Genomic DNA, 22,500 nt, shown 5'->3' with positions numbered 1-22,500 from the left:
AACAATCCCAGCCTTGCCAGTCTCTGCACACCCCCATCCCTGGGACGGTTCTAAATCAGCTCCATGGCCTTGACCAGGACCTCAACATAGAGTCATAGAGATGTACAGCATGGAAACAGACCCTTCGGTCCAACCCGTCCATGCCGACCAGATATCCCAACCCAATCTAGTCCCACCTGCCAGGACCCGGCCCATATCCCTCCAAACCTTCCTATTCATATACCCATCCAAATGCCTCTTAAATGTTGTAATTGTACCAGCCTCCATCACATCTTCTGGCAGCTCATTCCATACACGTACCAACCTGTGTGTGAAAAAGTTGCTTCCCCCTCAACTTAAACCATTCACCTCTATTTCTGGACTCCCTGACCCCAGGGAAAAGACTTTGTCTATTTATCCTATCCATGCCCCTCAATTTTGTAAACCTCTATAAAGGTCACCCCCTCAGCCTCTGACGCTCCAGGGAAAACAGCCCCAGCCTGTTCAGCCTTTCCCTGTAGCTCAGATCCTCCAACCCTGGCAACATCCTTGTAAATCTTTTCTGAACCCTTTCAAGTTTCAGAATGTCCTTTCGAGAGGAGGAATTGCACACACTAGACCAATGTGTGCTGACGTGCAGGACCCAGAGTCAGTTTCAGGCTCCCGTCAGTACTTCACCAGAAATATAGAAGATCAGAAGGAGAGCGGGCAGAGGCCATTCAGCCCCTCCAGCCTGCTCCACCATTTAATACCATCATGGCTGATCTCATCTCAGCCTCAACTCCACTTTCCTGCCCACTCTCCATGACCATTACTTATTAAAAATCAGTCTATCTCCTCCTTAAAATTACCCAATGTCCCAGCATCAGCCACACTCTGGGCAGTGAATTCCATAGATTCACAAACCTTTGAGAGATTATTTTCTCCTCATTTCTGTTTTAAATCTGCTGTCCCGTATCCTAAAATCATGCCCACTCGTTCTAAGTTACCCCACATGAGGAAACATCCTCTCCATGTCTACTTTGTCAATCCCCTTTAGCATCTTATATCCCTCAGTTAGATCTCCTCTCGCCCTTATAAACTTCAGAGAGTAGAGGTTTCACTTGCTCAAACTCTCTTCATAAGACAAAGCTCTCACCTCTGGAATCAATCGAGTGAACTGCCTCTGAACTGCATCCAATACAATTACACCTCTCAAGTAATGGGGATTCAAAATCGTACACAATACTGCAGGGTTTGTTAACGCCTTGTATCGTTGCAGAAACACTTTCCCACTCTCTTCCTTTAGCAATAACGACCAAATTTCCTTATGACCTGCGGTACCTGCCCAGCAGTTTTCTGTGACTCGTGCACAAGGACACCCAGATCCCTCTGCACTGATACAGAGTGACTGGAAACACCACTGCTGCACGATGGACCTTATTGAGACAAAATGTCTCAGGAGGTTGGACAAAAGAAAAGAGGCAGAATCTCAACTGAGTACGTCAAAGATCTGACAGCAGAGGTCACTTCTAGATCTGAATTCCTACGTCCAGGTTAATAATGGAAACTGCCTGAGTAACCTTCACAGACATCAGTGTTATAGTGCCAACTCCTGTACTGTCCTACAGAAAACTTCATCCACTGCAACCAACTCTTCTCTCTCATTCCTAAACTACCAGAATAGTTTGCTACTTAAAAATAAATAATTCTGTGAAAATAAAGACCAAATGTATGATTTTTAAATGAGCACTGAATTCCACCTGTTTATTAGTTACCATAACTCCCTCAGTTTGACCTGAACATTGCACATGGTCTTATTATTCCCCATTTCCTGAAATATTTTATAATTTTCTGCCTACAAACACGTCCCTTTAACTTGCTCAGTGACTAATCTGGGTACACCCATGAGATTCTGCTCTCCACAATGATAATGGAAACTTCTCACGTAGACATGTCACGCTGCTATTACACACCATACCAATGCAGGAGTTGTACTGCTATCACTGGCAGGAGGGGCACATTTGCATGGGCCATTATTACTGTAAATGTATAAAGGAGAAACAAAATAAGGACAGATTGGATGACTTTAAAACAAAAACTGCATCATCTTCATCTTAAGCCTACACGTGGTTTGTGATAACCATGGACAGAGTCAAAAGAGATTTATGAACACGAGTTCCACTCAGGCCCTCACCTATGACCCACTGGATCCAGATGACATCATATCGCTGGGGCTGGGGGACAAAGTCCTGCAGACCGCAGCAGTAATAGTTACCCACACGATTGCCTTCCTCCCCCAGGTGGGCCTTTGCTTTGGTTAAGAAGCTCTCTGTCACATCCACCATGTCGACAACTTTAAACATTGGCAGAAGTAGTCGCTTGGTGATCCTGCCAATCCCAGCACCACAGTCTAGCGCACAGCCAAGCCCTGCTTTCCCAGAGCCTTCCTGTTGAGGATAAAAGGTGTGATGAAACAGTAGCAGTATTGCTGGGCGGCAGTCACTCTCCAATCCTATCGCACTAAAGCACTTCCCAATCACGCGAGGCCATGGCCTTCTGAGAGCTGAAGAACCATCATATTGGACTGGAAATGCTAACTCGGTCTCTCTCTCCACTGATGCTGCCACATCGACTGGGTTTCTCCAGCATTCTCTGCTTATCGCAGCGTGAATAATTAACCTGAAAAAGGTTGCACAGGAGCTGTGGGAACAGACACAAAAACGTATTCCCACATTTCCCCTTTTAAAATCGCTTTAGTTTCAAAATTTCTACAAAAAGGTCCTCTCTTCTCATTTAAAAGTTCCATCCTCATCCCAGTCTGACCAGTGTCCCACACTTCAGCCTCACCCTGTCTCTTCCCTCCCACAACATTAGCTGGCATTCCTGTCACCTCCAGAGAGATGCCGTCACCACCAGACCCACATTCCCCTCCCCTCCCTTGTCCACCTTCTGCAGGGACCGTTCCCCCTTGACTCCCTGGTCCACTTTCCCTTCACTTCTAATCCTTCCCCACAGTACCTTGCCCTGCAACTGTAGAAAGTGTGACACTCGCCCATCTATTTCCTCCCTCCTCTGTATCCAAGTGCCCAAACACATGCTTTACACGCATATCACTCAACCTAGTTTACTGCCTTCACTGTCACAATGTGGTCTCCTCTACACTGGGGAACTGAAGCATGGACTGGGTGACTGCTCCACAGAACACCTACATTGTGTCTGCAAAGACTGAGCTTCCAGTTACCTGCCACTTCAACACCCGCCTTGTTCCCTGTCTCAGGCTTGCTGCAGTGCTCCAATAACGCTCAGGACAAGCTGGAAGAACACCACCTCATTTTCCACTTTGGAACTCGACAGCCTCTGCACTCAATATTTTCAGGCGAGAGGCACCTTCCCCCATGTCCTTACCCCAACCCCCACACACCAGGCCTTGGTATCACATGGTCTGCGATTACAGCCCACCCATTGTTAGCCACAAACAGTCCCCATCAGCAGCCATTCATCCTCCCAGGCTGATCCTTATCCACTCCTCTGTCGGTGCTTCTCTCTCTTTGGGGTCTATCCCCACCTATCGTTTCCTCCTTAACCCTTATCTTCTGCATAAAAGAGACAACTTTTTCCTAGTTACCATCAGTTCTGAACCAGAGTCACTGGACCGGAACGTTAACTCTGCTTTCTCTCCACAGATGTGGCCAGGCCTGCTGAACTTTTCCAGCAATTTCTGGTTTTGTTTCTCATTGAGACATTCCTTCCTTCCCAGTCACCTCTGCCACCATTGTGTCTCTTGCATCATCACATCATCAGTGAGGCCCTGATTGTGCTGCTAGAGATGGCGTCATTCTGTCTGTGCCCTACAGCGAAAGATCTTCATTTCTTAAACAGCCCTCTGCTCAGGTACAGCAGTAAACTTTGTTTTTAATCTTTATTTTCACATTTCTCTGCTGTTTACACCAGTACTAGTAGAGGAACTGCTGTGGACAGAGCTTTTCAAAACAACTTTCTGCTGTACTGTACTCCACAGTACGTTACCTGTACGTGTATAACAGCTGAGGAATTGCAGTTAACGCTGCAAATCCCTTTAAAGACTTCAGTGAAGCTTTTCTGGTTTTCTATTACACATTATTTCAGAAAGGATTGCACAATGTTGTACACATATGGCACAATGTTTCAACCTTTACATGATTTATTCCAGGTATAAACGGCCCTCAGGAACCCAATTCTGGGAAAGCACATCACTTAAAAGTTGTTTCACATGAAGTGAATTCTGGAGGGCTGTGGCATTCCTTTGGGTTACTCCCAGGTAAAGTGAATTAGCTCTTTGTGTGTGCGTGCACACGCATTTGTGTAAGGGGATGAGTGCCTGCTGTACATGCGAGGCAGGGTTAGAGGGAGCAAAACATTGGATCAAGTTTATAGCTTAAACGTGTAAGTGGATGTAGATTTGCTCACTGAGCTGGAAGGTTCATTTCCGGATGTTTTAATGGGCCTCCAGGCAAAGCACTCCTGATAATTCCTGCTATTTATAGGTTTAGGTTGGTGATGTCATTTCCTGCTTTTTTCCTCAGGGGGTGGTAGATGGGTAGTACGGTGACAAAACTTATAGAAATGAACCTTCCAGCTCAGCGAGCAAACCTACATCCAGAACCTCAACCTGAGCTACAAATCTTCTCAAAACTCGCTAAAAGTGTAAATCTTTTAGCTAGCGTTTATTTAATAGTGCTGAATCCTGTTTGATACATAATCACATTGGAGTCAGAGTTTTACAATATATAAACAGGTCCTTCGGCCCACCGTGCCTATGCTGACCAGCTGCTTTTGTTAGAAGTATCAAATCTTATGGTACCTCTGTTGATTAATTGCTATGTGTTCAGATTTCTTTTTAAATGATAACATCCATAAACAGGATCATAATGATATTTGAAGTCTATTCCAAAAGAGAATTTGGATCCTTATCCGAAGAGGAAGAGCTTGCAGGATTTTGGAGAAACGGTGATAGAATGGAACCAGGAGAATTGTTCTTGCAGGGTCAGCGTGGACAATGGGCTGCGCTGGAAACATTCAATAGGATTAGGTTACCCAACAGCACAGCTTCACAGAAAACGCTACATCTTGATTATGGAGGGGGGTTTTAGCGGCAGTTTGAAGTGTTACCAAACCAATGCGATTTCTCCGTCATGCCCAACGTAAGAGTTCTACTCAACATATTTGTCCCATTCTACCCACTGCCCCGTTAACACAGTCTCAATACCAATGCAATACCCAGAAAGGTAAATGATACACACCATACTTGTGAGCGAGGGGCACACTGGCCAAGATTAGGTTTTTGAGGCAGGGTGCAATAAAACAATCTAATAATGACAGAGACTCACCCCAACAAACCTCTGCAGAAACTTCCTGGAGGAGTGAATGTCAATGTTGGAGATGTGCCCGTAGCCCCCTAACATTCCATCAACTGTGGCGGGAATATTCTTCCAGTATTTCTGGGCCTTGGAGTAGAACCCATCTTCATCAGCAAGCAGCTCTGCAGTCATGGTGCACAGAGCCAGGCTGCTCAGGGAAACAGAGGGAGAATTAATTATAACAGCACAGTCACAGGGAGTGTACACCTGAGCAAAAGCGTAATTCAATGATACTACCATCAGTGTTGGAGACATTTTCTAATCAAGCTGTTCAAAGATGTTATTGTACACTGCTGGGGAAATTAGAACTGGAACCTCAGCTTCCTGACTCAGAGGGAGGGACACTATTGCTGCACCACAACAGTAGTGTCATAAGGCAACAGTTGTGTCTCCAGCAAAACTCAATATCAGTGTTATACAGGGACAGAGCTGCCAAACCAGTACGGTACCCCAGTGTTATACAGGGACAGACCTGTCCCCACCAGTACGGTACCCCAGTGTTACACAGGGACAGACCTGCCAAACCAGTACTGTACCCCAGTGTTATACAGGGACAGACCTGTCCCCACCAGTACGGTACCCCAGTGTTATACAGGGACAGAGCTGCCAAACCAGTACGGTACCCCAGTGTTATACAGGGACAGACCTGCCAAACCAGTACAGTACCCCAGTGTTATACAGGGACAGACCTGCCAAACCAGTACAGTACCCCAGTGTTATACAGGGACAGACCTGCCAAACCAGTACGGTACCCCAGTGTTATACAGGGACAGACCTGCCAAACCAGTACTGTACCCCAGTGTTATACAGGGACAGACCTGCCAAACCAGTACAGTACCCCAGTGTTATACAGGGACAGACCTGCCAAACCAGTACGGTACCCAAGTGTTATACAGGGACAGACCTGCCAAACCAGTACAGTACCCCAGTGTTATACAGGGACAGACCTGCCAAACCAGTACGGTACCCCAGTGTTATACAGGGACAGACCTGCCAAACCAGTACGGTACCCCAGTGTTATACAGGGACAGACCTGCCAAACCAGTACGGTACCCCAGTGTTATACAGGGACAGACCTGCCAAACCAGTACGGTACCCCAGTGTTATACAGGGACAGACCTGCCAAACCAGTACGGTACCCCAGTGTTATACAGGGACAGACCTGCCAAACCAGTACGGTACCCCAGTGTTATACAGGGACAGACCTGCCAAACCAGTACGGTACCCCAGTGTTATACAGGGACAGACCTGCCAAACCAGTACGGTACCCCAGTGTTATACAGGGACAGACCTGCCAAACCAGTACGGTACCCCAGTGTTATACAGGGACAGACCTGCCAAACCAGTACGGTACCCCAGTGTTATACAGGGACAGACCTGCCAAACCAGTACGGTACCCCAGTGTTATACAGGGACAGACCTGCCAAACCAGTACGGTACCCCAGTGTTATACAGGGACAGACCTGCCAAACCAGTACGGTACCCCAGTGTTATACAGGGACAGACCTGCCAAACCAGTACGGTACCCCAGTGTTATACAGGGACAGACCTGCCAAACCAGTACGGTACCCCAGTGTTATACAGGGACAGACCTGCCAAACCAGTACGGTACCCCAGTGTTATACAGGGACAGACCTGCCAAACCAGTACGGTACCCCAGTGTTATACAGGGACAGACCTGCCAAACCAGTACGGTACCCCAGTGTTATACAGGGACAGACCTGCCAAACCAGTACGGTACCCCAGTGTTATACAGGGACAGACCTGCCAAACCAGTACGGTACCCCAGTGTTATACAGGGACAGACCTGCCAAACCAGTACGGTACCCCAGTGTTATACAGGGACAGACCTGCCAAACCAGTACTGTACCCCAGTGTTATACAGGGACAGAGCTGCCAAACCAGTACGGTACCCCAGTGTTATACAGGGACAGACCTGCCAAACCAGTACGGTACCCCAGTGTTATACAGGGACAGACCTGCCAAACCAGTACGGTACCCAAGTGTTATACAGGGACAGACCTGCCAAACCAGTACGGTACCCCAGTGTTATACAGGGACAGACCTGCCAAACCAGTACAGTACCCCAGTGTTATACAGGGACAGACCTGCCAAACCAGTACGGTACCCAAGTGTTATACAGGGACAGACCTGCCAAACCAGTACGGTACCCCAGTGTTATAAAGGGACAGACCTGCCAAACCAGTACGGTACCCCAGTGTTATACAGGGACAGACCTGCCAAACCAGTACGGTACCCCAGTGTTATACAGGGACAGACCTGCCAAACCAGTACGGTACCCCAGTGTTATACAGGGACAGACCTGCCAAACCAGTACGGTACCCCAGTGTTATACAGGGACAGTCCTGTCCCCACCAGTACTGTACCCCAGTGTTATACAGTGACAGACCTGTCCCCACCAGTACTGTACCCCAGTGTTATACAGTGACAGACCTGTCCCCACCAGTACTGTACCCCAGTGTTATACAGTGACAGACCGGTCACCACCAGTACTGTATCCCAGTGTTATACAGTGACAGAGCAGCCCCCACCAGTACTGTACCCCAGTGTTATACAACGACAGACCTGTCCCCACCGGTACTGTACCGCAGTGTTATACAGTGACAGACCTGTCCCCACCGGTACTGTACCCCAGTGTTATACAGGGACAGTCCTGTCCCCACCAGTACTGTACCCCAGTGTTATACAGTGACAGACCTGTCCCCACCAGTACTGTACCCCAGTGTTATACAGTGACAGACCTGTCCCCACCAGTACTGTACCCCAGTGTTATACAGTGACAGACCGGTCACCACCAGTACTGTATCCCAGTGTTATACAGTGACAGAGCAGCCCCCACCAGTACTGTACCCCAGTGTTATACAACGACAGACCTGTCCCCACCGGTACTGTACCGCAGTGTTATACAGTGACAGACCTGTCCCCACCGGTACTGTACCCCAGTGTTACACAGTGACAGTCCTGTCCCCACCAGTACTGCACCCCAGTGTTATACAACGACAGACCTGTCCCCACTGGTACTGTACCCCAGTGTTATACAGTGACAGACCTGTCCCCACCGGTACTGTACCCCAGTGTTATACAGGGACAGACCTGTCCCCACCAGTACTGTACCCCAGTGTTACACAGTGACAGTCCTGTCCCCACCAGTACTGTACCCCAGTGTTATACAGTGACAGACCTGTCCCCACCAGTACTGCACCCCAGTGTTATACAACGACAGACCTGCCCCCACCAGTATTGTACCCCAGTGTTATACACTGACAGACCTGTCCCCACCGGTACTGTACCCCAGTGTTACACAGGGACAGTCCTGTCCCCACCAGTACTGTACCCCAGTGTTACACAGTGACAGTCCTGTCCCCACCAGTACTGCACCCCAGTGTTATACAACGACAGACCTGCCCCCACCAGTATTGTACCCCAGTGTTATACACTGACAGACCTGTCCCCACCGGTACTGTACCCCAGTGTTACACAGGGACAGTCCTGTCCCCACCAGTACTGTACCCCAGTGTTACACACTGACAGACCTGCCCCCACCAGTACTGTACCCCAGTGTTACACACTGACAGACCTGTCCCCACCAGTACTGTACCCGAGTGTTACAAACTGACAGACCTGCCCCCACCAGTACTGTACCCCAGTGTTACACAGGGACAGTCCTGTCCCCACCGGTACTGTACCCCAGTGTTATACAAGGACAGTCCTGTCCCCACCGGTACTGTACCCAAGTGTTATACACTGATAGACCTGTCCCCACCAGTACTGTACGGCAGTGTTATACACTGATAGACCTGCCCCACCAGTACTGTACGGCAGTGTTATACAGTGACAGACCCCTCCCCACCAGTACTGTACCCCAGTGTTACACAGGGACAGTCCTGTCCCCACAAGTATTGTACCCCAGCGTTACACAGTGACAGACCTGCCCCACCGGTACAGTAGCCCAGTGTTATACAGTGACAGACCTGTTCCCACCAGTACTGTACTCCAGTGTTACACACTGACAGACCTCTCCCCACCAGTACTGTACCCCAGTGTTACACAGGGACAGACCTCTCCCCACCGGTACTGTACCCCAGTGTTACACAGGGACAGTCCTGTCCCCACCGGTACTGTACCCCAGTGTTATACAGGGACAGACCTGTCCCCACCAGTACTGTACCCCAGTGTTACACACAGACAGACCTGTCCTCACCAGTACTGTACCCCAGTGTTATACAGTGACAGACCTGCCCCCACCAGTGCTGTACCCCAGTGTTATACAGTGACAGACCTGTCCCCACCAGTACTGTACCCCAGTGTTACACACAGACAGACCTGTCCTCACCAGTACTGTACCCCAGTGTTATACAGGGACAGACCTGTCCCCACCAGTACTGCACCCCAGTGTTATACAGTGACAGACCTGTCCCCACCAGTACTGCACCCCAGTGTTATACAGTGACAGACCTGTCCTCACCAGTACTGTACCCCAGTGTTATACAGGGACAGGCCTGTCCCCACCAGTACTGCACCCCAGTGTTATACAGTGACAGACCTGTCCCCACCAGTACTGCACCCCAGTGTTATACAGTGACAGACCTGTCCTCACCAGTACTGTACCCCAGTGTTATACAGGGACAGACCTGCCCCCACCAGTACTGTACCCCAGTGTTATACAGCGACAGACCTGTCCCCACCAGTACTGCACCCCAGTGTTATACAGTGACAGACCTGTCCCCACCAGTACTGCACCCCAGTGTTATACAGTGACAGACCTGTCCTCACCAGTACTGTACCCCAGTGTTATACAGGGACAGACCTGTCCCCACCAGTACTGCACCCCAGTGTTATACAGTGACAGACCTGTCCCCACCAGTACTGTACCCCAGTGTTATACAGTGGCAGACCTGCCCCCACCAGTACTGTACCCCAGTGTTATACAGCGACAGACCTGTCCCCACCAGTACTGTACCCCAGTGTTATACAGTGGCAGACCTGCCCCCACCAGTACTGTACCCCAGTGTTATACAGCGACAGACCTGTCCCCACCAGTACTGTACCCCAGTGTTATACAGTGGCAGACCTGCCCCCACCAGTACTGTACCCCAGTGTTATACAGCGACAGACCTGTCCCCACCCGTACTGTACCCCAGTGTTATACACTGACAGACCTGCCCCCACCAGTGCTGTACCCCAGTGTTACACACAGACAGACCTGTCCTCACCAGTACTGTACCCCAGTGTTATACAGGGACAGACCTGTCCCCACCAGTACTGTACCCCAGTGTTACACACAGACAGACCTGTCCTCACCAGTACTGCACCCCAGTGTTATACAGGGACAGACCTGTCCCCACCAGTACTGTATCCCAGTGTTATACAGTGACATGTTCCCACCAATACTGTACCCCAGTGTTATACAGGGACAGACCTGTCCCCACCAGTACTGTACCCCAGTGTTATACAGGAACAGACCTGCCCCCACCAGTACTGTACCCCAGTGTTATACAGTGACAGACCTGTCCCCACCAGTACTGTACCCCAGTGTTATACAGTGGCAGACCTGCCCCCACCAGTACTGTACCCCAGTGTTATACACTGACAGACCTGTCCCCACCAGTACTGTACCCCAGTGTTATACAGTGACAGACCTGCCCCCACCAGTGCTGTACCCCAGTGTTACACACAGACAGACCTGCCCCCACCAGTGCTGTACCCCAGTGTTACACACAGACAGACCTGTCCCCACCAGTACTGTACCCCAGTGTTATACAGGGACAGACCTGTCCCCACCAGTACTGTACCCCAGTGTTATACAGGGACAGACCTGTCCCCACCAGTACTGTACCCCAGTGTTATACAGGGACAGACCTCTCCCCACCAGTACTGTACCCCAGTGTTATACAGGGACAGACCTCTCCCCACCAGTACTGTACCCCAGTGTTACACACAGACAGACCTGTCCTCACCAGTACTGCACCCCAGTGTTACACACAGACAGACCTGTCCTCACCAGTACTGTACCCCAGTGTTATACAGTGACAGACCTGTCCCCACCAGTACTGTACCCCAGTGTTACACACAGACAGACCTGTCCCCACCAGTACTGTACCCCAGTGTTATACAGTGACAGACCTGTCCCCACCAGTACTGCACCCCAGTATTATACAGTGACAGACCTGTCCCCACCAGTACTGTTCCCCAGTGTTATACAGTGACAGACCTGTCCCCACCAGTACTGTACCCCAGTGTTATACAGTGACAGACCTGTCCCCACCAGTACTGTACCCCAGTGTTATACAGTGACAGAGCTGTCCCCACCAGTGCTGTACCCCAGTGTTATACAGTGACAGACCTGTCCCCACCAGTACTGCACCCCAGTATTATACAGTGACAGACCTGTCCCCACCAGTACTGTACCCCAGTGTTATACAGTGACAGACCTGTCCTCACCAGTACTGTACCCCAGTGTTATACAGGGACAGACCTGTCCTCACCAGTACTGTACCCCAGTGTTATACAGGGACAGACCTGTCCCCACCAGTACTGTACCCCAGTGTTATACAGGGACAGACCTGTCCCCACCAGTACTGTACCCCAGTGTTATACAGTGACAGACCTGTCCCCACCAGTACTGTACCCCAGTGTTATACAGTGACAGACCTGTCCCCACCAGTACTGCACCCCAGTATTATACAGTGACAGACCTGTCCCCACCAGTACTGTACCCCAGTGTTACACAGTGACAGACCTGTCCCCACCAGTACTGTACCCCAGTGTTATACAGTGACAGACCTGTCCTCACCAGTACTGTATCCCAGTGTTATACAGTGACATGTCCCCACCAATACTGTACCCCAGTGTTATACAGGGACAGACCTGTCCCCACCAGTACTGTACCCCAGTGTTATACAGGAACAGACCTGCCCCCACCAGTACTGTACCCCAGTGTTACACACAGACAGACCTGTCCTCACCAGTACTGCACCCCAGTGTTATACAGGGACAGACCTGTCCCCACCAGTACTGTATCCCAGTGTTATACAGTGACATGTCCCCACCAATACTGTACCCCAGTGTTATACAGGGACAGACCTGTCCCCACCAGTACTGTACCCCAGTGTTATACAGGAACAGACCTGCCCCCACCAGTACTGTACCCCAGTGTTATACAGTGACAGACCTGTCCCCACCAGTACTGTACCCCAGTGTTATACAGTGGCAGACCTGCCCCCACCAGTACTGTACCCCAGTGTTATACACTGACAGACCTGTCCCCACCAGTACTGTACCCCAGTGTTATACAGTGACAGACCTGCCCCCACCAGTGCTGTACCCCAGTGTTACACACAGACAGACCTGCCCCCACCAGTGCTGTACCCCAGTGTTACACACAGACAGACCTGTCCCCACCAGTACTGTACCCCAGTGTTATACAGGGACAGACCTGTCCCCACCAGTACTGTACCCCAGTGTTATACAGGGACAGACCTGTCCCCACCAGTACTGTACCCCAGTGTTATACAGGGACAGACCTCTCCCCACCAGTACTGTACCCCAGTGTTATACAGGGACAGACCTCTCCCCACCAGTACTGTACCCCAGTGTTACACACAGACAGACCTGTCCTCACCAGTACTGCACCCCAGTGTTACACACAGACAGACCTGTCCTCACCAGTACTGTACCCCAGTGTTATACAGTGACAGACCTGTCCCCACCAGTACTGTACCCCAGTGTTACACACAGACAGACCTGTCCCCACCAGTACTGTACCCCAGTGTTATACAGTGACAGAGCTGTCCCCACCAGTGCTGTACCCCAGTGTTATACAGTGACAGACCTGTCCCCACCAGTACTGCACCCCAGTATTATACAGTGACAGACCTGTCCCCACCAGTACTGTACCCCAGTGTTATACAGTGACAGACCTGTCCTCACCAGTACTGTACCCCAGTGTTATACAGGGACAGACCTGTCCTCACCAGTACTGTACCCCAGTGTTATACAGGGACAGACCTGTCCCCACCAGTACTGTACCCCAGTGTTATACAGGGACAGACCTGTCCCCACCAGTACTGTACCCCAGTGTTATACAGTGACAGACCTGTCCCCACCAGTACTGTACCCCACTGTTATACAGTGACAGACCTGTCCCCACCAGTACTGCACCCCAGTATTATACAGTGACAGACCTGTCCCCACCAGTACTGTACCCCAGTGTTACACAGTGACAGACCTGTCCCCACCAGTACTGTACCCCAGTGTTATACAGTGACAGACCTGTCCTCACCAGTACTGTACCCCAGTGTTATACAGGGACAGACCTGTCCCCACCAGTACTGTACCCCAGTGTTATACAGTGACAGACCTGTCCTCACCAGTACTGTACCCCAGTGTTATACAGGGACAGACCTGTCCCCACCAGTACTGTACCCCAGTGTTACACAGTGACAGACCTGTCCCCACCAGTACTGTACCCCAGTGTTATACAGTGACAGAGCTGTCCCCACCAGTGCTGTATCCCAGTGTTATACAGTGACAGACCTGTCCCCACCAGTACTGTACCCCAGTGTTATACAGTGACAGACCTGTCCCCACCAGTACTGTACCCCAGTGTTATACAGTGACAGAGCTGTCCCCACCAGTGCTGTACCCCAGTGTTATACAGGGACAGACCCGTCCCCACCGGTACTGTACCCCAGTGTTATACAGTGACAGACCTGTCCCCACCAGTACTGTACCCCAGTGTTATACAGTGACAGACCTGTCCCCACCAGTACTGTACCCCAGTGTTATACAGTGACAGAGCTGTCCCCACCAGTACTGTACCCCAGTGTTATACAGTGACAGACCTGTCCCCACCAGTACTGTACCCCAGTGTTACACACAGACAGACCTGTCCCCACCAGTACTGTACCCCAGTGTTATACAGTGACAGACCTGTCCCCACCAGTGCTGTACCCCAGTGTTATACAGTGACAGACCTGTCCTCACCAGTACTGTACCCCAGTGTTATACAGTGACAGACCTGTCCCCACCAGTACTGTACCCCAGTGTTATACAGGGACAGACCTGTCCCCACCAGTACTGTACCCCAGTGTTATACAGGGACAGACCTGTCCCCACCAGTACTGTACCCCAGTGTTATACAGGGACAGACCTGTCCCCACCAGTACTGTACCCCAGTATTATACAGTGACAGACCTGTCCCCACCAGTACTGTACCCCAGTGTTATACAGGGACAGACCTGTCCCCACCAGTACTGTACCCCAGTGTTACACAGAGACAGACCTGTCCCCACCAGTACTGTACCCCAGTGTTACACAGTGACAGACCTGTCCCCACCAGTACTGTACCCCAGTGTTACACAGTGACAGACCTGTCCCCACCAGTACTGTACCCCAGTGTTATACAGTGACAGACCTATCCCCACCAGTACTGTACCCCAGTGTTACACAGTGACAGACCTGTCCCCACCAGTACTGTACCCCAGTGTTATACAGTGACAGACCTGTCCCCACCAGTACTGTACCCCAGTGTTACACACAGACAGACCTGTCCCCACCAGTACTGTACCCCAGTGTTATACAGGGACAGACCTCTCCCCACCAGTACTGTACCCCAGTGTTACACAGTGACAGACCTGTCCCCACCAGTACTGTACCCCAGTGTTATACAGGGACAGACCTCTCCCCACCAGTACTGTACCCCAGTGTTACACACAGACAGACCTGTCCTCACCAGTACTGTACCCCAGTGTTATACAGTGACAGACCTGTCCCCACCAGTGCTGTACCCCAGTGTTATACAGTGACAGACCTGTCCTCACCAGTACTGTACCCCAGTGTTATACAATGACAGACCTGTCCCCACCCGTACTGTACCCCAGTGTTACACAGGAACAGACCTGTCCCCACCAGTACTGTACCCCAGTGTTATACAGTGACAGACCTGTCCCCACCAGTACTGTACCCCAGTGTTATACAGGGACAGTCCTGTCCCCACCAGTACTGTACCCCAGTGTTACACAGGGACAGTCCTGTCCCCACCAGTACTGTACCCCAGTGTTACACAGGGACAGTCCTGTCCCCACCAGTACTGTACCCCAGTGTTACACAGGGACAGTCCTGTCCCCATCAGTACTGTACCCCAGTGTTACACAGGGACAGTCCTGTCCCCACCAGTACTGTACTCCAGTGTTACACAGGGACAGTCCTGCCCCCACCAGTACTGTACCCCAGTGTTATACAGTGACAGACCTCTCCCCACCGGTACTGTACCCCAGTGTTATACAGAGACAGACCTGCCCCCACCAGTACTGTACCCCAGTGTTATACAGGGACAGGCCTGTCCCCACCAGTACTGTACCCCAGTGTTATACAGTGACAGACCTGTCCCCACAGGTACTGTACCCCAGTGTTATACAGTGACAGACCTGTCCCCACCAGTACTGTACCCCAGTGTTATACAGTGACAGACCTGTCCCCACCAGTACTGTACCCCAGTGTTACACAGGGACAGTCCTGTCCCCGCCAGTACTGTACCCCAGTGTTATACAGGGACAGGCCTGTCCCCACCAGTACTGTACCCCAGTGTTACACACTGACAGACCTGTCCCCACCAGCACTGTACCCCAGTGTTATACAGTGACAGAGCTGTCCCCACCTGTACTGTACCCCAGTGTTATACAGGGACAGACCTCTCCCCATCAGTACTGTACCCCAGTGTTATACAGTGACAGACCTGTCCCCACCGGTACTGTACCCCAGTGTTACACAGGGATAGACCTGTCCCCACCGGTACTGTACCCCAGTGTTATACAGGGACAGACCTCTCCCCATCAGTACTGTACCCCAGTGTTATACAGTGACAGACCTGTCCCCACCGGTACTGTACCCCAGTGTTACACAGGGATAGACCTGTCCCCACCTGTACTGTACCCCAGTGTTATACAGTGACAGTCCTGTCCCCACCAGTACTGTACCCCATTGTTACACACTGACAGACCTCTCCCCACCAGTACTGTACCCCAGTGTTATACAGTGACAGACCTGTCCCCACCAGTGCTGTACCCCAGTGTTACCCACTGACAGACCTGTCCCCACCAGTACTGTACCCCAGTGTTACCCACTGACAGACCTGTCCTCACCAGTACTGTACCCCAGTGTTATACAGTGACAGACCTGTCCCCACCAGTATTGTACCCCAGTGTTATACAGGGATAGAGCTGTCCCCACCAGTACTGTACCCCAGTGTTATACAGGGACAGACCCGTCCCCACCAGTACTGTACCCCAGTGTTATACAGGGACAGACCTGTTCCCACCAGTACTGTATCCCAGTGTTACACAGGGACAGACCTGTCCCCACCAGTACTGTACCCCAGTGTTATACACTGACAGACCTGTCCCCACCAGCACTGTACCCCAGTGTTACACAGGGATAGACCTGTCCCCATCAGTACTGTACCCCAGTGTTACACAGGGACAGTCCTGTCCCCACCAGTACTGTACCCCAGTGTTATACAATGACAGACCTGCCCCCACCAGTACTGTACCCCAGTGTTATACAGTGTCAGACCTGCCCCCACCAGTACTGTACCCCAGTGTTACACAGGGACAGTCCTGTCCCCACCAGTACTGTACCCCAGTGTTATACAGTGACAGACCTGTCCCCCACCAGTACTGTACCCCAGTGTTATACAGTGACAGACCTGCCCCCACCAGTACTGTACCCCAGTGTTATACAGTGTCAGACCTGCCCCCACCAGTACTGTACCCCAGTGTTACACAGGGACAGTCCTGTCCCCACCAGTACTGTACCCCAGTGTTATACAGTGACAGACCTGCCCCCACCAGTACTGCACCCCAGTGTTATACAGTGACAGACCTGTCCCCACCGGTACTGTACCCCAGTGTTATACAGTGACAGACCTGCCCCCACCAGTACTGTACCCCAGTGTTACACAGGGACAGTCCTGTCCCCATCAGTACTGTACCCCAGTGTTATACAGTGACAGACCTGCCCCCACCAGTACTGCACCCCAGTGTTATACAGTGACAGACCTGTCCCCACCGGTACTGTACCCCAGTGTTATACAGTGACAGACCTGCCCCCACCAGTACTGTACCCCAGTGTTATACAGGGACAGACCTGTCCCCACCAGTACTGTACCCCAGTGTTATACAGGGACAGACCTGTCCCCACCAGTACTGCACCCCAGTGTTATACAGTGACAGACCTGTCCCCACCGGTACTGTACCCCAGTGTTATACAGGGACAGACCTGTCCCCACCAGTACTGTACCCCAGTGTTACACACTGACAGACCTGTCCCCACCGGTACTGTACCCCAGTGTTATACAGGGACAGACCTGTCCCCACCAGTACTGTACCCCAGTGTTACACACTGACAGACCTCTCCCCACCAGTACTGTACCCTAGTGTTACACAGTGACAGACCTCTCCCCACCAGTAATGAACCCCAGTGTTACACAGTGACAGACCTGTCCCCACCAGTACTGTACCCCAGTGTTATACAGGGACAGACCTCTCCCCATCAGTACTGTACCCCAGTGTTATACAGTGACAGACCTGTCCCCACCGGTACTGTACCCCAGTGTTATACAGTGACAGACCCTGTTCCCACCAGTACTGTACCCCAGTGTTACACAGGGATAGACCTGTCCCCACCTGTACTGTACCCCAGTGTTATACAGTGACAGTCCTGTCCCCACCAGTACTGTACCCCATTGTTACACACTGACAGACCTCTCCCCACCAGTACTGTACCCCAGTGTTATACAGTGACAGACCTGTCCCCACCAGTGCTGTACCCCAGTGTTACCCACTGACAGACCTGTCCCCACCAGTACTGTACCCCAGTGTTATACAGTGACAGACCTGTCCCCACCAGTATTGTACCCCAGTGTTATACAGCGACAGACCTGTCCCCACCGGTACTGTACCCCAGTGTTACACAGGGATAGAGCTGTCCCCACCAGTACTGTACCCCAGTGTTATACAGGGACAGACCCGTCCCCACCAGTACTGTACCCCAGTGTTATACAGGGACAGACCTGTTCCCACCAGTACTGTATCCCAGTGTTACACAGGGACAGACCTGTCCCCACCAGTACTGTACCCCAGTGTTATACAGTGACAGACCTGTTCCCACCAGTACTGTACCCCAGTGTTACACAGGGACAGACTTGTCCCCACCAGTACTGTACCCCAGTGTTATACAATGACAGACCTGCCCCCACCAGTACTGTACCCCAGTGTTATACAGTGACAGACCTGTCCCCCACCAGTACTGTACCCCAGTGTTATACAGTGTCAGACCTGCCCCCACCAGTACTGTACCCCAGTGTTACACAGGGACAGTCCTGTCCCCACCAGTACTGTACCCCAGTGTTATACAGTGACAGACCTGTCCCCCACCAGTACTGTACCCCAGTGTTATACAGTGACAGACCTGCCCCCACCAGTACTGTACCCCAGTGTTACACAGGGACAGTCCTGTCCCCACCAGTACTGTACCCCAGTGTTATACAGTGTCAGACCTGCCCCCACCAGTACTGTACCCCAGTGTTACACAGGGACAGTCCTGTCCCCACCAGTACTGTACCCCAGTGTTATACAGTGACAGACCTGTCCCCCACCAGTACTGTACCCCAGTGTTATACAGTGACAGACCTGCCCCCACCAGTACTGTACCCCAGTGTTATACAGTGTCAGACCTGCCCCCACCAGTACTGTACCCCAGTGTTACACAGGGACAGTCCTGTCCCCACCAGTACTGTACCCCAGTGTTATACAGTGACAGACCTGCCCCCACCAGTACTGCACCCCAGTGTTATACAGTGACAGACCTGTCCCCACCGGTACTGTACCCCAGTGTTATACAGTGACAGACCTGCCCCCACCAGTACTGTACCCCAGTGTTACACAGGGACAGTCCTGTCCCCATCAGTACTGTACCCCAGTGTTATACAGGGACAGACCTGTCCCCACCAGTACTGTACCCCAGTGTTATACAGGGACAGACCTGTCCCCACCAGTACTGTACCCCAGTGTTATACAGTGACACAGCTGTCCCCACTGGTACTGTACCCCAGTGTTATACAGTGACAGACCTGTCCCCACCGGTACTGTACCCCAGTGTTATACAGGGACAGACCTGTCCCCACCAGTACTGTACCCCAGTGTTACACACTGACAGACCTCTCCCCACCAGTACTGTACCCTAGTGTTACACAGTGACAGACCTCTCCCCACCAGTAATGAACCCCAGTGTTACACAGTGACAGACCTGTCCCCACCAGTACTGTACCCCAGTGTTATACAGGGACAGACCTCTCCCCACCAGTACTGTACCCCAGTGTTATACAGTGACAGACCTCTCCCCACCAGTACTGTACCCCAGTGTTATACAGGGACAGACCTCTCCCCACCAGTACTGTTCCCCAGTGTTATACAGTGACAGACCTCTCCCCACCGGTACTGTACCCCAGTGTTATACAGGGACAGACCTGTCCCCACCAGTACTGTACCCCAGTGTTACACAGTGACAGACCTCTCCCCACCAGTAATGAACCCCAGTGTTACACAGTGACAGACCTGTCCCCACCAGTACTGTACCCCAGTGTTATACAGGGACAGACCTCTCCCCACCAGTACTGTACCCCAGTGTTATACAGTGACAGACCTCTCCCCACCAGTACTGTACCCCAGTGTTATACAGGGACAGACCTCTCCCCACCGGTACTGTACCCCAGTGTTATACAGGGACAGACCTGTCCCCACCAGTACTGTACCCCAGTGTTACACACTGACAGACCTCTCCCCACCAGTACTGTACCCTAGTGTTACACAGTGACAGACCTCTCCCCACCAGTAATGAACCCCAGTGTTACACAGTGACAGACCTGTCCCCACCAGTACTGTACCCCAGTGTTATACAGGGACAGACCTCTCCCCACCAGTACTGTACCCCAGTGTTATACAGTGACAGACCTCTCCCCACCAGTACTGTACCCCAGTGTTATACAGGGACAGACCTCTCCCCACCAGTACTGTTCCCCAGTGTTATACAGTGACAGACCTGTCCCCACCGGTACTGTACCCCAGTGTTATACAGTGACAGACCTGTCCCCACCGGTACTGTACCCCAGTGTTATACAGTGACAGACCTGTCCCCACCAGTACTGTTCCCCAGTGTTATACAGTGACAGACCTCTCCCCACCGGTACTGTACCCCAGTGTTATACAGTGACAGACCTGTCCCCACCGGTACTGTACCCCAGTGTTATACAGTGACAGACCTGTCCCCACCGGTACTGTACCCCAGTGTTATACAGTGACAGACCTCTCCCCACCGGTACTGTCCCCCAGTGTTATACAGAGACAGACCTCTCCCCACCAGTACTGTACCCCAGTGTTATACAGTGACAGACCTGTCCCCACCAGTACTGTACCCCAGTGTTATACAGTGACAGACCTGTCCCCACCAGTACTGTACCCCAGTGTTATACAGTGACAGACCTGTCCCCACCGGTACTGTCCCCCAGTGTTATACAGTGACAGACCTGTCCCCACCAGTACTGTACCCCAGTGTTACACAGTGACAGACCTGTCCCCACCGGTACTGTACCACAGTGTTACACAGGGACAGTCCTGTCCCCACCGGTACTGTACCCCAGTGTTATACAGCACTAGATCTAACCATGTGATGCAATGCTGCACAGCAGTGAGCCCGTGCCCGTTTGGAAATGGGTTTTCTGGTCATGTCATGTGGGAGTGGCATCGACTGCACCAGACTGCAGCACAACCACCCCCTTAGTACGGCTCTTCCTCACCAATTTTAGTGAGATTATTTTTACTTTTACAACCAGATAGGGCCATTCTTTGCCAGTAGAACAGGTCACAGGGCAGTTTCCAACTTTCTGTTGCAAGCAGATCAGCAGGTTAGAGCTGAACCAACTCTCAGCTTGTACATAAGCATGAGGAACACGAGATGAAGTTCCTTTGATACAGCTCGAGGAGTGGATCTGTCCTCCCTTCACTGGTCTGCCATTGTTCTCTAGCTCTGTCTATCCCTGACCCCCCGGCCTGTGGTGGGAACTGCATTCAGTGTCACCTGGAAATCTGAAATCCCAGCTTTTTCTTGGCTAATTAAGCATGGCTTTCAATCAGACAGAGTCAGCCAGCTTTCGGAGCATTGACTGTGCAGGGATGCCACTGCCAGGGTAGGCACTGTTGCTAACACTCTCCATCACACTCAGGCCATGCGACCTAACCAGCCACAGACACACAAACAGCCCTCATTAATGTGCAGATCTTACACTGCGGTTGTTAGAAACTGCCTATCAATGGGCAGCATTGGAGAGAACTCCCTCACACCTCTTCATATCAGGCCATGGGATAGTCTACATTCATCTGAGAAAGTAAATAGCACCTCAGTTTAACATCGCGTCCAGCAGACAGTAAAACCCAATGTGCAGCACTACACAGGGAAGATCAGCCTGGATGAGATACCTGGGCCTCTGGCTGTGGGATGGGAAGCCACAATGCCGAGCAGCAGCAGCCTCAGGGCACGGTTCTCAGCCAGCTCAGGTGCCAGCTTGTGATCACATCTTCAAATGCCCTGCCCCTGCAGACCCCACGCCCGTCAGGGACTGTAGACAAGACAGCATTGAAAGAAAACGAATCCTCAAGGGAGATCAGCTCAGTTCCTCCACCACAAATTGTTGTTGAAAGAGTCCATGATTTGGATGTTATCTGGGAGCTGCTACATAAAGTTACAGAGATGTACAGCACGGAAACAGACCCTTCGGTCCAACCCGTCCATGCCAACCCAATCTAGTCCCACCCGGCCCATATCCCTCCAAACCCTTCCTATTCATATACCCATCCAGATGCCTCTTAAATGTTGCCACTTCCTCTGGCAGCTCATTCCATACACGTACCACCCTCTGTGTGAAAAGGTTGCACCTTAGGTCCCTTTTATATCTTTCCCCTCTCACCCTAGACCTATGCCCTCTAGTTCTGGACTCCCCGACCCCAGGGAAAAGACATGTCTATTTACCATGCCCGTGCCCCTCATGATTTTATAAACCTCTATACGAGGA

At 51.5% G+C, this 22,500-nt stretch overlaps 1 protein-coding gene across 1 annotated transcript in view; it reads right to left on the bottom strand.

The window, feature by feature from the left end:
* ntmt1 (N-terminal Xaa-Pro-Lys N-methyltransferase 1) overlaps positions 1–22,500 on the bottom strand; it is a 27,766-nt gene that overhangs the window by 1,879 nt on the left and 3,387 nt on the right. Inside the window, exons 2-3 of the mRNA XM_087998168.1 lie at positions 5,328–5,505; positions 2,156–2,408 (exon numbers count right to left, since the gene is read on the bottom strand). Coding sequence (XP_087854294.1) covers positions 2,156–2,408; positions 5,328–5,489 — 415 coding nt within the window. The 5' untranslated portion in view covers positions 5,490–5,505. The remainder of the gene's footprint in view (positions 1–2,155; positions 2,409–5,327; positions 5,506–22,500) is intronic.

The sequence above is a fragment of the Chiloscyllium plagiosum genome, unplaced genomic scaffold, assembly GCF_037043375.1.
Source record: "Chiloscyllium plagiosum isolate Xiang-an unplaced genomic scaffold, Cpla_swu_hap1 HiC_scaffold_21, whole genome shotgun sequence".
Taxonomy (NCBI): Eukaryota; Metazoa; Chordata; class Chondrichthyes; order Orectolobiformes; family Hemiscylliidae; genus Chiloscyllium; species Chiloscyllium plagiosum.
Note: the sequence above shows the minus strand (reverse complement) of the source record. Positions and strands in the feature narration are given on the sequence as shown.